The 16,606-nt window shown below is 39.5% G+C and overlaps 1 protein-coding gene across 4 annotated transcripts in view; it reads left to right on the top strand.

Annotated features, from left to right (window-relative positions):
- Positions 1-3,003: 3,003 nt before the first annotated feature.
- The window catches only part of kdm4b (lysine (K)-specific demethylase 4B), an 87,460-nt gene continuing 73,857 nt past the window's right edge, over positions 3,004-16,606 (top strand). For 2 of the 4 annotated variants that reach the window (XM_084066584.1, XM_084066582.1), the window contains exons 1-3: positions 3,012-3,135; positions 9,414-9,594; positions 13,694-14,391. In XM_084066584.1, the coding sequence (XP_083922710.1) occupies positions 9,546-9,594; positions 13,694-14,391 (747 nt within the window). In that variant the 5' untranslated portion in view covers positions 3,012-3,135; positions 9,414-9,545. Of the gene's footprint in view, positions 3,136-9,413; positions 9,595-13,693; positions 14,392-16,606 lie in introns of all 4 variants that reach the window. The other 2 variants (XM_084066583.1, XM_084066585.1) reach the window with 2 other exon arrangements.

The following is a 16,606-nucleotide window of genomic DNA, read 5'->3' as shown; positions in this document are numbered from 1 at the left end:
CCAAGTATTTGCCTCTTTTTTTAATATGCAAATTAAAATATTTGTACATATGTAGATGCGCATATCAGTAGTTTGTTTTCAGCCATCGCTCTTCGATCAGGATATGATGGCCACTTTTCTTTTTAAATAGGTTTTTTTTGGAGGGCTTTTCTGCCTTATTTGGATAGCATAGTGGAAAGACGAGAATCTGGTAGAGGGAGATGGGGAGTGACATGCAGCAAAGTCTGTTTTGGGAATCGAACCCGCGACTACGCCGTTGAAGCCCCATGATGGCCACTTTTCTGAGTGTCCTTTTTAATGCCTCAAAAAGAAAAAAGACCATTACTGCATCAAATGTAATTAATAAACTACTGTAAAAACTGGTCTAACTTTGACCAAATTGTCATATTATATACGAAAGAGGCAAACATTTCGAAAATGACAGATCTACAAGCCCACAACACCTTACAACATGAGGTGTGTGGATCTGCTATTTTCACAATATGTATGTATGTCAAACAAAATGTTATGCCTCAACTCCTACCATTCCAAATGCTTATCAGGGTGGGGGGTCCCCAGTTCAAATATTATTTTGGGGGTCAAGGCCTGAAAAGTCCACTGAATTCTTATTTGTCTGGCATTTGTTATAACTTTTTTTAGTCATCAATGCACTAGCCACATTTTGTAACAGTCTGGCAGAAACCTCCATATGTCAACTTTTAATGTCCCCCCCGTAAATTAATGTACTACTTAAATGCCTACTTAATTATACACGAATGTCGCACAAACGTAGTGAAAATACCAGATCAACAAGCTCGCAACGCGTCTCATCGTGAGGTGTTGTGGGCTTGTAGCTCTGTTACACCAGGGTTAAGGTGGTAATTGAGCATATCAGATTGGATATTACTTACTAAACTAAATAACTAACTAGATGGATAAATTAATAGTATTTGACACTTCAGATGGCTAAATTATCTAAGCATCCCTGTGTAGCTTGTTTACAAAGTGCCATGCTCAAGGGCATTATTGTTACAGTGTGTAAGTACATGGGGAGTAAAAGTTATTTTTATATATTATATTTCTTTATTATATATTAATTCAGCCTCTGTGTGGTGTTTTATTTATATTTACACACACACACACACACACACACACACACACACACACACACACACACACACACACACACACACACACACACACATATATCTATCTATCTATCTATCTATCTATCTATCTATCTATCTATCTATATCTGTATATCTATATATATATATATATATATATATATATATCTCTCTCTCTCTCTCTCTCTCTCTCTCTATATATATATATATATATATATATATATATATATGGTGAAAACAATGTATTATGCAAATTGATTTGTGTTTGTGTACGTGTGTGTAGTGCGGGCCAACTGCCAACAAACAGGCAACTGCGACTATATTTACACACACACACACACACACACACACACACACACACACACACACACACACACACACACACACACACACACACACACACACACACATATATATCTATATATCTATATATGTCTATATATATATCTATATATATCTATATATATATCTATATATATATATATATATATATATATAATATATATATATATATATATATATATATATATATATATATATATATATATATATATATATATATATATATATATATATATGGTGAAAACAATGTATTATGCAAATTGATTTGTGTTTGTGTACGTGTGTGTAGTGCGGGCCATAGACATATAAAGGTAGACGCCTCCTTCGGCTCTGAAGCGTTCGTATCTCGGGCACGCTTCCTTGTTCCGCAGGGCTATCCCATATAAGGCTTGGGCAAGCTGGAAACTTCCGTGTGCGTCACAGAAGGGGGCGTTCGGTAGGCCAATCAAAGGCAGGTGGGGCCGGTCTTTTCTTAAGAGGCAGTCGCGCAGCAACTAGTCAGTTAGACACGCTGTGATTGGCTAGTAGTTAAAGCGATGTGATTGATCAGTAGTCAAACAGCCCTGCGGAAGAGCCTTGTATTGAGATACCAGTCGCTGCAATGAACTGCAGAGGCCAATGAGGTATCTAGGTTTCTATATCTATGGTGCGGGCCAACTGCCAACAAACAGGCAACTGCGACGCGCTCATTGGCTCATCTCTCTGTCGATCAGGCAAACGAGCTAACGAGCAGCCATGGATCCTCTCCGGGGGGAGGGACTACCCAATCAGCAAGGCAAACCTTCAAGAAGTGGGGCGTGACCATGTGCGTGACCTATGGGCGTGACGTGAAACGGCCCGGATACGGACGAGGGAAAATAGCAGATCTATAAGTTCATTACGCGTCACGTCTGTTAGGCGCTGTGAGTTTGTAGATCTGCTATTCTCGGCCAGGGGATACCGTGGTACGGGCGAAGTGATGACTGAATAGTAGTGTTGCCATGTCTGCTTATTATAAGCGACTTTGGGCTTGTTTTTCTGTAAAGTTTCTTATAAATATTGGTAGTTGCGGTTTTTTAGGCTTGTTTCTAAAGTGTAGTTGCTTATTTGGGCTTGCTGTGTAATGTTGTTTAACCCAGTGGTTCTCAAACATGTTCATGTCATGGCCCCCCAAACTTATATGTATTTGTCTGCGGACCCCCATCTGAAAATATGTTATGCCAGGGACCCCCAATGTCCCCATACAAGATTTGTGTTGTTTGAAATGTTTCAAAAAGTATTCCATATTTTTCAAAAAAATGTCTTAAAATACTTCTTGAAAATAGGAAATAGCAGATCTACAAGCTCACAATGAACGTGTCACATCGTGACGCCTTGTGAGCTTAGATCGGCTATTTTCAAATAGCCGAACTTTTCTTTTAATAACAATAATAATGGATTGTATTTTTAATGCACTTTACATTTGTGTAATGCTAGTATGCTACAATAAAGCATTTGCATAATTTGCGTTTTCATATACCTAGTTACTTATTCCCCTCGCAAAACCTGGCAACACCGCTGAACAGGCTCCGCTCTACAGCTAATGGCTAACGATGGCTAACAGCAGAAGAATCGATTCCACTGTGGATTCTATTTGAACCAAAACCTGAAAAAACTAACCGATCGAGGACAACAATAAAGAGGGAACCCCGTTTATTCACCACAGGAGGTAATTATTTAACACCAATGTTGTCATTTTTGCATGACTATGTTCCTCCTACGCTGTTTTGACTTGTTTTGTCGTGCTGTTTAAATGTCGGTCGTCGGCGCTGTTTTGTTGACTTTTAATGCAGAAACGGGGGGTTGGTCGGGCTGCTAAGCTAGCCGAGGAGCCTGAGCTAGGTGGCTAACGGCTAGCTCCGTAATAAAACTGTCGGTTGGACACCCGCGGTGCGCTGTAAACACATTATAATGTTACGTATTTTAATGTTGTTTTCCGTGCATTTTTGCTGTTGGTCTGCATGCTCGGGAAGTCGCTGTTTTATTAGTATAAAAAGCTACTTTACTGTTGCTTCCTCCGCTGTGAGCTCAATATGTCACAAGCTGTTCCTGAACAGCCACTAAACAGCAGCAGTTTGTATGAATAAAAATGATATGTTCGTCAACATTAACGACGTTAATAAAACACAATTCGGCGACACGTCGTTTTAGTCTAGCAGACGTTGAAGTATTATTAGCTTTAAGTCGGCTGTGCCCAGTGCCTGCTGCTGCAGAAAGTAGAGACGATCCAACTAATTACAACTGTCACCTGTAATTATAAAACACACAGCCTCACGTCATGCAGAGATGGATTTATAATGTCATCAGGTTTTCCTGTATTATGGATTTATGTTATGTATGTTATTTATGCTATGGTATTATATAGGGCCCATCTGGAGTTAAATGGTCTGAAGGCCTCGTATTGTTTTGATCGGACAGCTGAGGGGGTCAGATGTCGACCCGTGATTCTCTTCGTATATTTGTATTTTTTTGATTATTTTGAAGACGGTTATGTAGGCACAATGTGGCTCCATATCTCATAGCATCATCATCTTAAGTATCAGATAAAGTCTCCGTCCCTGGAGAAGTAGGCTGCTACAGGATATTATACACTTGAGGATCGTTTCAATTACAAAACGAAAGGGGGGAAAAAGGGATCCTACGTTGGGAAAGACTGCCGGGAATGAAAGTAAAACCAACCCAGCGGAGGTTGTTTGAGTTCAGATACTGTTAGAGATCTGTATTTACTACATAATAGCCTTTTTTTTACCACTAGAGTAGATGATGTAATCACCTGTAATCTTATTCCAGTTGTTGGGAAACAGTTTAGCACCTACACACAACTGTGTTAAATACAACCAGATTTAGACCCCACTAGGTAGTTATATTTTTTTAATATAAATGCTAAGAATGCGTGCTTTCAGTTGGGAGGGTTTATATGAACTTATTTCCTATGCAAAATACTTGTTGAAAGAAAGGTTCACTGTCTCTCTGAATATTGCATCGCCTTGGAGGCAGTGATGGTATATTAATAAGAATAACCGCTCTCCGTATGTGTCCATGTTTGATATTATTTTATAGTTTTACAATGTAGGTGGTGGTTGTTTTTGCTGTATGCGTACTTAGCTCATATAACAAACGTTAGACAATATGTATTATTTACAGAATGATTAAGGCTGCATGAGTATGGGTGAATGAATGAATGCCTTCTGTAGCTATTTCAAACACCAAACTAACTAATCAACTCATGTATAATGACTGGTTGGTGGTTGTACTACATTTCTGCTTTAAAGGCATAGCATGTAACTTTGCCCCCTGTCTTTACATAGCAAAACAATATATATATAATATATATATATATATATATATATATATATATATATATATATATATATATATATATATATATATATATATATATATATATTTTTTTTTTAAATATATATTTTTATTATCTCTATACCAGCAGTTATCAGCCACTGGAGTAGTGTGGTGGTGTTTGCCTGTAGAAACACATTGCCCTCTCGCTGTATTTTGTTGTTGTTGACAGCCCCAAAACATCCTTGTCTACCAAAACAACAGTGAAAATACTGAGAGAGGGCAATGTGTTTCTGCAGGTAAACACCACCACACTACTCCAGTGGCTGTTAACTGCTGGTAACAAATGTGTTTATTGTTTTGTTATGTAAACAAAGGGCAAAATTACACACTGCTTTTAATCTGTACAACAGACAGAAGGAGGAAGGGAGTAGGTTGAGTGATGGGGTGACATGCAACACAGGTCCGGGCTGCATTTTAAAGGCTTTATAATTATATGGTCAGACAGAGTAGGGCAGTTCATAGTTCATACTGAGGAGCATTAACATCTGTATGGCAAATTATTTCTCTGGCTTGAATGTCATTTCCTTTGACCCATAAAGACCTGAGGCCGATTCTACAAATGCCTTCTTAATCAGTAGTTCTCAAGCTTTTATATCAGAATGTATTTTCAGACGGGGAAGAGAAGACTTGTGTTAAAACATTTCCAAACATTCTCGATATTTATCAAACATAGCAGATGTACAAGCTCGCAGCGCGGCACCAAGGATCTGCTATTTTTTTCAGAAAAAAATAATCTATATATAATATACATACACACAATCTAAAATTACACGGATGCTTTAATGGGTTAATTATCTTGACGCGTTCTTGGAACACTGGATTGATGATATAACCTACATGTGGTGCAACTTATTTTAAGTTGCGTGAATCAACAAACTGCTAAATGCGCAGATAGATACAATACAAGGCACTGTATCTGTGTCCCCTGTCCATCAGTTTGAGCCACTGTGGTTATTGGTGGTTTTGATTCATAATTTTTATAGTTTCTCTCTCCAACCACCCCATAACTGTGTTTTGGATTGCTTAATCTCTGTCACCCTGCAGCTGCTATGCCTGTTTTTTTCAAGTTACGGAACACCTAACTGGACACGGGACAACTGGTCAAAGCATATACTTTAAAAAGAAAAACAAAATCCAATAACATTTTTTGTTAGAAGCTTGCTCTGTTGCTCAAATGTCAAAGGTTTATTAAGGTTGCAACAACGGATAATTGTCATAATTGATTAATGTGTTTTTTCCCCCATTATTTTAGTAATCTATATGCTACCATTAATGTAGGTCATAAAACTGTAAAATAATGTAATGTAGTACAAAATGATGGTAAATGCTCATCAAAAACTGATCATCAAAAACTGAACCCAAACAAACATCTCAAAATAACTTGAAGTAATACTGTACTCTCAAATTTAGATTTTTAGTAGATTTGTGACATTTATTTTCTCAATTGAGATTTTCTCAAAGTATATCGGCTTCACTGCTGGTAAAGAGACAATTACGAAACCCCAGAACGACAGATGACTGTTTAATTTTATTTGAACACTGTTCGCCTTGTTGTTTCTGTCCGTAATGACCCGGTTGACTTCCTGCTCGCTGTGTTCAAGAGTTACGATTACATCAGTACATGCAATGGATGTGATGCTGCAGCCAAAACCAGGCTCTCCCAACTGCTGTACCTAAAAAGATCTCCCCTGGGTGACCTATCTAGTTTAGTCACTAAAAATCTCTCCCTGGCCTTGTCAAACAAGAAAGTATGCTAAAGGCAGACATGAGGAGACATTGAAGGAGCAGGCCAGAGTCGCCAAAGCCCGTCGGGTTTTTGCTGCTTGAGTTGGCTCCCAAATGGCTTGGCCCTTATCAGGTGTTGCGACAGGTTGGACCTCTTAACTATGAGATGGACACTGGAGAAGATAGGCAGGTTGTACACACCTCTCACCTGAGACCCTGCTATTCGTATTCAACAGCTGAAGAAGAGACTCTCAAACACAAGCTTGAATGTCTGAACCTAATCTTTATGGAGGAAAGTGAAAAGGATGACTTTCTCAAACTGCATCTCAATTGGACAACAAAAAAGGACGCCAGAGGCCTTGTCCATGGTTCAATTCGAGGGCTGAGATCCGGAACGTGAGGACCCGGAGCCAACATTGAGGAACCAGAATCGGTTCCATCACATTTGGAACTGTTTCCGGAACCGCTTTTATCACACTGTCAGACCTGGTGTGTGGACTTAACGTCAACTATGCAATTACAATACCGGTGGTTCTCTTCTCTTTTTTTTTTCAAAGACCACCATAACTCTGAGAGTGTACAAATGGAGTTAGACCTGTTAGGGTCCATTTGGAACCCCCCCCCCCCCATGCAATCGTTAAAGGGAACCGTTAAGGAATCGGACTGTTAAGAGGGAATCGTTAAGGAACCGGAATTGTTAAAATCCTATTCAATACCCCTGCTTTGTTTGTTCTGAAGATCCTTAAGACACAGAGAGAAACTGGATGCCTTGGAGCCTTGTCCCGGGTGTGTGTGTGTGTGTGTGTGTGTGTGTGTGTGTGTGTGTGTGTGTGTGTGTGTGTGTGTGTGTGTGTGTGTGTGTGTGTGTGTGTGTGTGTGTGTGTGTGTGTGTGTGTGTGTGTGTGTGTGTGTGTGTGTGTGTGTGTGTGTGTGTGTGTGTGTGTGTGTGTGTGTGTGTGTGTGTGTGTGTGTGTGTGTGTGTGTGTGGGGTCTGGTCTGGGCCTGTTTTTGATGTCCTGATGTCAACAAACCTAATGTCAAATGTAATTGTCACATTGTTTTCATGAGCCATATCACCAATCGTACAATTATCCAACCTCAATGTAATTTGGGGTAACTTGTTTGGAGCTGTGCTCATGGATTCTGTTTAGTACTACTAAGCTGTTTATTTTGTAACATTTCTTTTGGGTTATGCGAGTTAATCTTGGGAGTGGGACTGAGCTAAACTCGACTATTTATTTGGTAATCTGCTATGTACTATATAAGTGGTGGTTTAAACTTTTTTATTTACTCACAATAAATGTGTACATACACACACACACAAGCACACTATATGTATTATACTTAGTTGTACAATGCTGGCGTACAAAAAATATATATATATCATTTTCACTTATTTATAATCGTTCATTAATCGTAATCGAGGCAAAAATATTGAAGTTGTGATTGTAGATTTGAAGTCATATTATCCAGCCCTAACTGGACAAAGATAATACATTTGTCAAACTCTGATAATGTTAGTGTGTCCAAGGCCTGTGATGTGCTCCAATTTGAATACATGTAAACGAGGGGTTATACAAATATATACATATGGATTGCTAGGTTAAACAAATATAATGTATATTTGCAACAGACGGGGGATGTCGGTGCCAGCACAACTTGGTTTCTTCTTTTTTCTTATGAGATAATGATTTTTTTTTAGCATTATTGTTTGGCTTTGCATGATTATATTGAGGAATTTGCATTTTGTTTTGCATTTATTTTCTCAAGTTGTTGGTGTGCTTTTATGTTTTATATTTTTCCTTTTTATATAAACCTGTCATTTATATTTTGTTAAAACTAAAACTCCTAATACAATTTTTATAAGCAAAAAACTAATTAGGGCGGTTATATAGCAGTTGACCAGTCGGCACAGCTGAAGTGTGACCACACACTGAACAGGCACCAAAAGCAGTGTTGCCAGATTTTGTGAGAGAAATAAGCAACCTGGTTTATGAAAACAAGCCCAAAAGAAGCGACCTAGGCCAAGAGCACTTTAAACATCGGCTATTTGAATATAGCCAATCTACGAGCGTCGCGAGCCTGTAGATCTGCTATTTTCTCTGGCACAAAATATTTTCAGATAAGGGGCCACGAACAAATACATATTCATTTGGGGTCCTTCCTTGACATGAAAACATTAGACAGCAAGCCCAAATAAGCAACTACACTTAAGAAATAATCCCAAAAAATTTAAACCCGCAACCACCAATATTTACAAGCAACTTTTAGAGAAAAACAAGCCAAAAATCGCTTATAATAAGCAGACATGGCAACACTGACCAAAAGTGATCTCGTTGGTTTAGGATTCCCTATCAAACACGGCCAGAGGTGTTCATTCCTAGCAGGCAATCCAGGCGGCTGCCTGGGTTGCCAGCCACTAGGGGGCCCCTGAACATAAACAAACTACCCCACACAGCAAACGCGCAGCCAGTGACCACAGTGGACCACAGCAACACTCCTTTTCAGTGACATCTCAGTGAGAAACACTCCTAAAGGGGCCCCTATACATAGTCTGTGAGTGTGTTGTCAAAGATTATTGATTCCCTTCAAATTGTAATGAACAAAAGCCCCCAAAAGTTCTGAAGCATCTAGGGCCCCCACAGACTCTAGGATCGCCACTGAACATGGCCACCAAACACGGGTGCTTTGGGTAAAATGATCAGAGAAGCTGGAGTTGATCTGGTTGCAACTGCATCAAAACAGAAAACGGGGACCTTCCGGTTCGCAGAATCGCTGCATTTACCAAAAAATGTGAAACGCACCAACCTGCCGTGTTCTCAGCCAAGTCTCTCTCTCCACACTGTTGAATAATCCCAGCAGGACTACTTTTTCATTTGCAGGGGCAGTTCTCCACAGCAGTATGGAATCTTGGAGGTTGTACAAGTTCTTCTGAAGCCCTACAGCAGATTTGAACAGAACATCAACTCAACTTGGCTGATCCAGGGTCCGACAATGAGAAGCCTTAGAAACAGAAGGCGTGTGACAATATTAAATTCAAGTGGTGAGAACGACAACAAACTACATTGATTGATTACTGTTCTTTTCTATTAATTAGGGTGTGTACTGTGTACTGTTGGTGAGTTAAAGTGAGCTGTCAGTATGAAATGTCCGTTAATTTAGCTGATTGCCACAACTTTTCAGTAAGTTACTTAAAGGATCACTTCACACATTTTCAACTTTATCTTCATATAATTGGTCCTCACTAATGCTTGTTATAATATGGCACCAAAAAAAATAAAATAATATGGCACCAATTCAGTCTACTCACTCTGTGTGGACAGTTCAGAAACCTGCCCACCATTATCGATGGGGATTCCAAGTTAATAGAAACTACAGCCTTTCTCTTCCTGCAGAAATGGAAGAATTGCATTAAGGCGTTTACATTGCATTAACGAAAAAAATTATATAAAATGTTTGAAATTACCAAAAACCTTCTTAGTGCCTACCAGTGACATCATCTGTAGGCAGGTTTCCAAACTGTCCACAGCTCTCGTCTGAGAGACAGTGTAAGTGAAAATGGTGACTGAAATGGTGCCATATTATAACAAGCATTAGTGAGGACCAATGATACAATAGGTTGAAAATGAGTGAAGTGCTCCTTTAAGAAATATATGATTATTATTTGATGACAGCATAAAATAAGTTCTTATTTACTGATATATGATCTGTGTGCTTGTTGACAGCAGAACCATGTTATTAAGGTGTTATTAAGTAGGTTGTTTTTGCCACTGTGTTCATGATGCACTAGAATGTAATGTCATTGCTTTATATTATGCAATCCAAGTTCTTCACAGGGACAATAAAAGGCAATCTAATAAGGTGTTGAGAAAATTATATTTTCTTAAAGTAGGGTAAGTGGTAAGCTTTGGTGGTAAGCTTTGTTAAAATAAGTGTTAACTAGCTCTCTATTCTAATAGTAATCATTGTTCAGTAACAAGAGTCTCAATTTCTCTCCAGCTCTTTATTAAACAGGAGGCCATTGTGATCCAATCAGGAGAGAGAACTCACACAGGATACAGATTAAGCTAATTAAATTGGAAGTGACGAGACAAAGAAATGAGCATACAAAATTAGAACTGGAGCACTGTAAAATTGATGCTGATAAATGGGTACTCTATCCTGATATGCTGAAATTATCAACCCACCTGAAAATGTATTTTCTGTTTATTAAAGAGTTGGAGAGACGGGGAGACCCCTGTTACTGAACAAACCTATAGAAATGATTACTATCACAATATAGACCTTTTTAACAAAGCACATTTTGTTTTAACCAAAGAATATTACTTACCCTACCTTTTCTATATTGAAGCCTATAACTTTGACCTGTGTTTACATAAAATAAAAAGTGTGTGGTGGTGTTTACCTGCAGAAACACACTGCCTTCTTGCTGTGTTTTGGTGTTTTCACTGTTTGTTTTGATAGACAGGGATGGTTTGGGCTACCAAAACAAACACCAAAATACAACAAGGGGGCAATGTGTGCAGGTAAATGCCACCACCCTACTCCAGTGGCTGATAACTCCTGGTATAGAGGGAAATGAAGGGTAAAAAAGGAAAGTGTCAAACGTGATGTGTGCTCGTTAGTGCTCTCTAATCAATGAATGCATCAAAGACAGCCACCTGTTTGATATCTTTCAGAGAGGGGGGAGTGTGTGTGTTTGAAACACACAGACACAGTGTTTGAAACACACAGACCAGAAATATTGCATAGTCGACCTTTAAAGACCTCATGACATGGCTAGCAATCACAATATTAGATTCTACATAGCAACGTGTTTCCAGTAAAAACGGTAAGCTAGGGTGGGATATATCATGGATTTTGATTGGCGTTTACAATAGCCTATGGGACAACAACAAAAAACCTGGTGTTCACCCAGGGGCGGTGCCGTATAGCTTTGTTTGTCTTGTCTTGCTAAGCTAGGCTAACAAAACCGGAAGCTACTGCTGCACAGTGCTGTAACCTGGTGGCCAGAGAAAACCATTGTCATTGTATGTGTGTGCAATCCACAGATAGCTCTCCTCCTATACAGGGATTACATTGACTGCAGGATGTGCCAAACATTAGTTATAGAAGAAAGGAAAAGACAAAAAATAAAATACCATTATAGCTCCCTAAAAAAAAAAGAAAGAAAGAAAAAAAAAAGAGTCATAATTGAAGTTCAGCACAAGACATGCATTATGAGATCAGTTTTTAATATAGATTTTGATGTCATAAGGTCTTTAACCGACATTGATTCAGGTTCTAATGATAATATTAATTAGTAAGACATTTCATGACTACATTCAACAGTAAACAATAAACATGGATTCCTCTTACATTACATGTTGATCTATTTAAGCAAGACTTCCAGATGTTTAAAGACGGCACTGATGTCCTCATTGACAGCAATGATATATTTTATTATTTCTTTAATAAAGGTTTATCAAATGCTATTCTCTCGTCTGTGAATTAATAGTAAGACTATAGTTATGTGATAAACAATATATTGTTTATCTATAAATCAACAGATTTTGGTTACTGTATGTACATACCATTTGACCAAAGATATGGCATAGAAAATCTAAATGACAACAAATGTTATAAGAAATTGATAAAAACTAAACATGAAACTAAACAAAAAACTGCAATCATGATTAATGATCATGATTACAATTGCATATATAAAATCAAAAGACATGGTGACAAGGTTGAAAAGTGTTATAGCGTTATTAACAGGTTTAATAACAGGTTTAAAGGACAACTTGTTTTTTTACAACCAAGGTTTATATTTTAGCTTGTAATTAAAGTAAATAAATGATGAGTGTAATTTTTTTTTCATTTACTGCTTTCAATAGTTTTAGCATTTTTTGCGATATTTTTTACAGTGGGCGGGGGCATTCTGTCCGGTGGCTAAATATGCCTTTTTTACACAATAAAAAAGGTCCGGCTGTCTGAGATGGCCAGATGTGAGTTATTGGGGGCTAGAAGCGCTACTGTAAATAATAATAAAGAAAACGCCGGGTTAATGTGTTAAAAAAATACATATTTAGCCACCGTACAGAATGCCCCCGCCCACTGTGAAAACACTGTAAAAAAGATTGTGAAAATTGCTAAAACTATAGAAAGCAGTACATTTTATTATTTTTACACTCATCTTTTATTTACTTTAATTACAATCTAAAACATAAACATTGGTTGTAAAAAAACAAAGTTGTCCTTTAAGCACAAGTCAGCATGAGTGGGTTTTGCAGAGAAGCATCTGATTGGCTGTCCTGTAACTGAAGCCTGTGGTTGGCCAATTCATAACTGTCACACATTCTTTTTATGTTGGGGGCGGCCCTTCTCAATAGCTGTGCCCCAGGCATTAGCTATCGGCTGGCTACTGTGAGACTACCAAAAACATAACTTTTAATTTGGTTGTGAGCTTGTAGATGGGCTATTTTCTCTTTTTTTTTCTGAACAATTTGTTCTCTGGGTTTTAATAAATATGATAAACAAAGAAAAGTATTAAGAGCTTGTGACTAACAATAACTACATTGGATCCATTGAAACAAATTCTTATTTAACAGTTTTGGACAGCGAAGATAAGAACATAATGTCTGATCGGCTTTGAAGAGGTGTGGTTTTGCAAAAATAAATAAATAAAAATAAAGGGCACAGGCAGCTCAACCAGTTACTTCCTCTGTCCTCACATGGAATCTGCCTCAAAGCCGTTTAGGGTTTTGTTTGTCAACCACCTTACTCTTCTATGCGTTTCCTGTCTCTGTAATGTAACTGTTGAGACCTGTGGTCTGTGGAGCTTTGTGAGTATAATTCAGTAAAACAGCTGAGATAGGAGGTTCTGGCATAATAATCCAAACGACCCTTCTCACCAACCCCCATCTAAACTATTTACACACATGCTCATGCTCTTCTAAAAACCCCTGTTTTTATTAACCAAATGTACCCATACCTTACTGTATACCCGTGGGCTTTGAAATAAAAAAGTTCCTCTTAACGAATAAGGTATGCAAAACAATGCCATTGAGGAGGAAAACTTTATTGCCCATGCAATCTAAATCTTACAGCACATCCTGTGTATTAGAAAATGTCTTGATTTTTAGCTCTCTCTTTCTTTGTAGGTTTACCTGCCAGACTGGACTCTATCTCGGCCACAGACATGAATATTGACACTGTGGTGGCTCCTCCCCCTGCCCAGGAACCTCCCCTGTCAATTAATACAGTGGTGGCTCCTCCCCCTGCCCAGGAACCTCCCCTGCCCATGGATACAGTGGTGGCTTCTTCCCCTGCCCAGGAACCTCCCTTGCCCATGGATACAGTGGTGGCTCCTTCCCCTGCCCAGGAACCTCCCCTGCCCATGGATACAGTGGTGGCTCCTCCCCCTGCCCAGGACCCTCCCCTTGCCTCTGAGGCGGCTCCTCCCCCTGCCCAGGACCCTCCCCTTTTCTCTGAGGTGGCTCCTCCCCCTGGACAGGACCATCCTCTTACCTCAGCCTCGCCTACAGCCCCTGTCTCTGACCTTGACACTTCCCAAGGTCCAGCACCAACAGCCCCTGATGCAGTGCTGCTGACCCAAGGCTCTGAGGCTGCTCCGGACGTCATCCCCCCAGCTATGCATGCTGACCCTGAGTCCGGCCCTGCTCCAGCCTCTGACCTGCCCCCAGCTCCGCCCCCTCCGCCACCTCCGCCCCCTTTCGTTGCCAAGAATCCCAGCTGCAAGATCATGACCTTCCGGCCCACTATGGAGGAGTTTAAAGATTTTGCTAAATACATTGTGTACATGGAGAGTGAAGGGGCGCACCGCGCAGGCCTGGCAAAGGTAGATATGCACGCATGCACGCATGCACACATGCACACATGCATACTTGATTCACTGTTGATACTGAATTAAGCATGCCGATATTGCTTGCACACAGATTTTTTTTTTAAATCCGTGCCGCCACCGTGCCCCCTGCACACAGATTTTCTAAGAGTTGATGTCAATTGAAGAATATTTTCTCTAAATTGTTATCTGAATTGCTTAAGTGCCCTTTCTAATAATCAGGCAAGAGGCATTTTGTATTGCACAAATTTCTCTTATTCAAAATAACTTTAACCGTTAATTCATTTCAAAGTACTGCATCAGCTTGAAATACAGGTTCAAGTGCATTAGGAGCACACAACCTGAAATGAAACCTCACCTCAAATTCCTGCTTAACCCTGCATACTACAGTACATACAAGGGAACGAAAAATGTTTAAACACAAAGCCTTGAGAGAGAGACGTCTGCTCTGATTGTAAAGATTCATCGTGTCACACAGCTTGCAGATTGCTTTAGTTTTATCAAGTTAATCTCTGACTGGCATCTATAAATCCTAAATAATCCAATAAATAATTGCCCGGTCAACTAAATACAGTTACGATACACACATACTTTGTACAAAAAAAGTCTCCTACCGGATACATAATCTGGGAACCCATCGTCAAATAAGAAGGAAAAACAGCACCCCCAGCGTTTTTCACTTTTGCATTTGACTCTGGGGGGAGTGATTAAATAGACCGACGGTGACTGGAAACCGGCGTTTGGTCTCTGCCCTCAGCCCTCCACTTCCGGTGGTGTGCCTATGTTTTCATTCCCACTAACAATATTTCTCCACGGAACACTAACACCATTTCTCCGAAAGAACATGGATAATTTTGGTTATAAGCCCACTTGTTTCTATGATGAAAGAACAAGTTAAAATGTTACTAACTTTCCGTGGTTTTGTCGGCTCCGAGGACGCTATTGTTAAATGAGTTTGGGTTTGTTTCCAGTGGGAAGCGAATGCACAGATGTAAATCCCACCCACTACATTTGATTGGGTAAAGCGCGGCTTTACCAGCCTGCTTCCTGCTGTAAAGGCACGCCCACTTGTAGGCCAACGCTCACACGTTCTGAACGGGGCTCCCGACAGATTCAGTAGCGCAGCTCTGAATCTGTTCTTGAGAGATTATTCCGCCGGTAATCAAATTATTGCCTTAGTAATGCGACAAAAAAATCTCCATGAATTCAATGCTTCATGGGTTGTGTAATTTATTGAAAATAAGTAATTGTTCGGGTGAACTACTCCTTTAAACAATTACGCACACCACAGCGTGCCACCTCTGACGGCATGCTAGTTGACGTGTGAGTCCATCGGCTGTTGACGCAGTTACTCAGCCATTAAATCATCGCTGTTCATGCGCCTGCCTTGTTGCCAGTGACTAAAACTTCGGGCTGTGAAAGCATTCGTTATTCAGTTTTTCTTTTTCCAATAATATATATATATATTTTTTTTTACATTTTATGACGAAGACAAAACAAACAGACGAACAGCTCAGCTCAGACACGTTGCAAAACAAAGAACACGGATACAATTATAGACTCCACATACCTACATCGGACCATAAAATACAGCATTATATACAGTCATTGTTTGGTGCTTGACAGTCTGTAGATGGGTGAATAACTACACCAAGAACAAAACAATTACAGTGTTAATATCCACAACAACAGAAAAAATAAAAATAAATAATCAAACCAGGATTAACGACCTTATACATCAAGGTTAGCGGTATCGCTTCTGTTAAGGAACCCTATTGTTAAAGTGATTCGTTATTCATTTGATACTGAATGCGAAACAAAACAAGCACTCCCCCTTCCCCTCCCCCGGCCTAACCCCAACTCCCAAGAAAACTGGACTAGGCCTATTAATAGATTTCAGACATTTCAGAGACACTTCTTATGCAGAGGGTCTTGCTTGGTGAGAGAAAATGAAGGCTTGTGCTTTAACCCCTAGAAGGCCAATCATTAGAAGCAGGAACAAGAGAGAAACCACACAGGAGTGTGAAATGAAAAATAAATGAAGTAAGATGGAGCCTAAGGATCCTGTTATTGGGTTTCAGTATTAGGTGGCAATTTCACACAAAGCTTCAAGTTGGTATGAGGAAACTCTCTGTTACTGGTGCATTGGTGGGCTCAGGTCATTGTCTGCTACTTGGAGGGCTGCAACTGTCAGTTACTTTCACCAAAGCAA

This window comes from Gymnoscopelus microlampas (genome assembly GCF_963454915.1).
Source record: "Gymnoscopelus microlampas genome assembly, chromosome: 9".
In the NCBI taxonomy this organism is placed as follows: Eukaryota; Metazoa; Chordata; class Actinopteri; order Myctophiformes; family Myctophidae; genus Gymnoscopelus; species Gymnoscopelus microlampas.
This window is presented reverse-complemented; position numbering and strand designations above follow the sequence as displayed.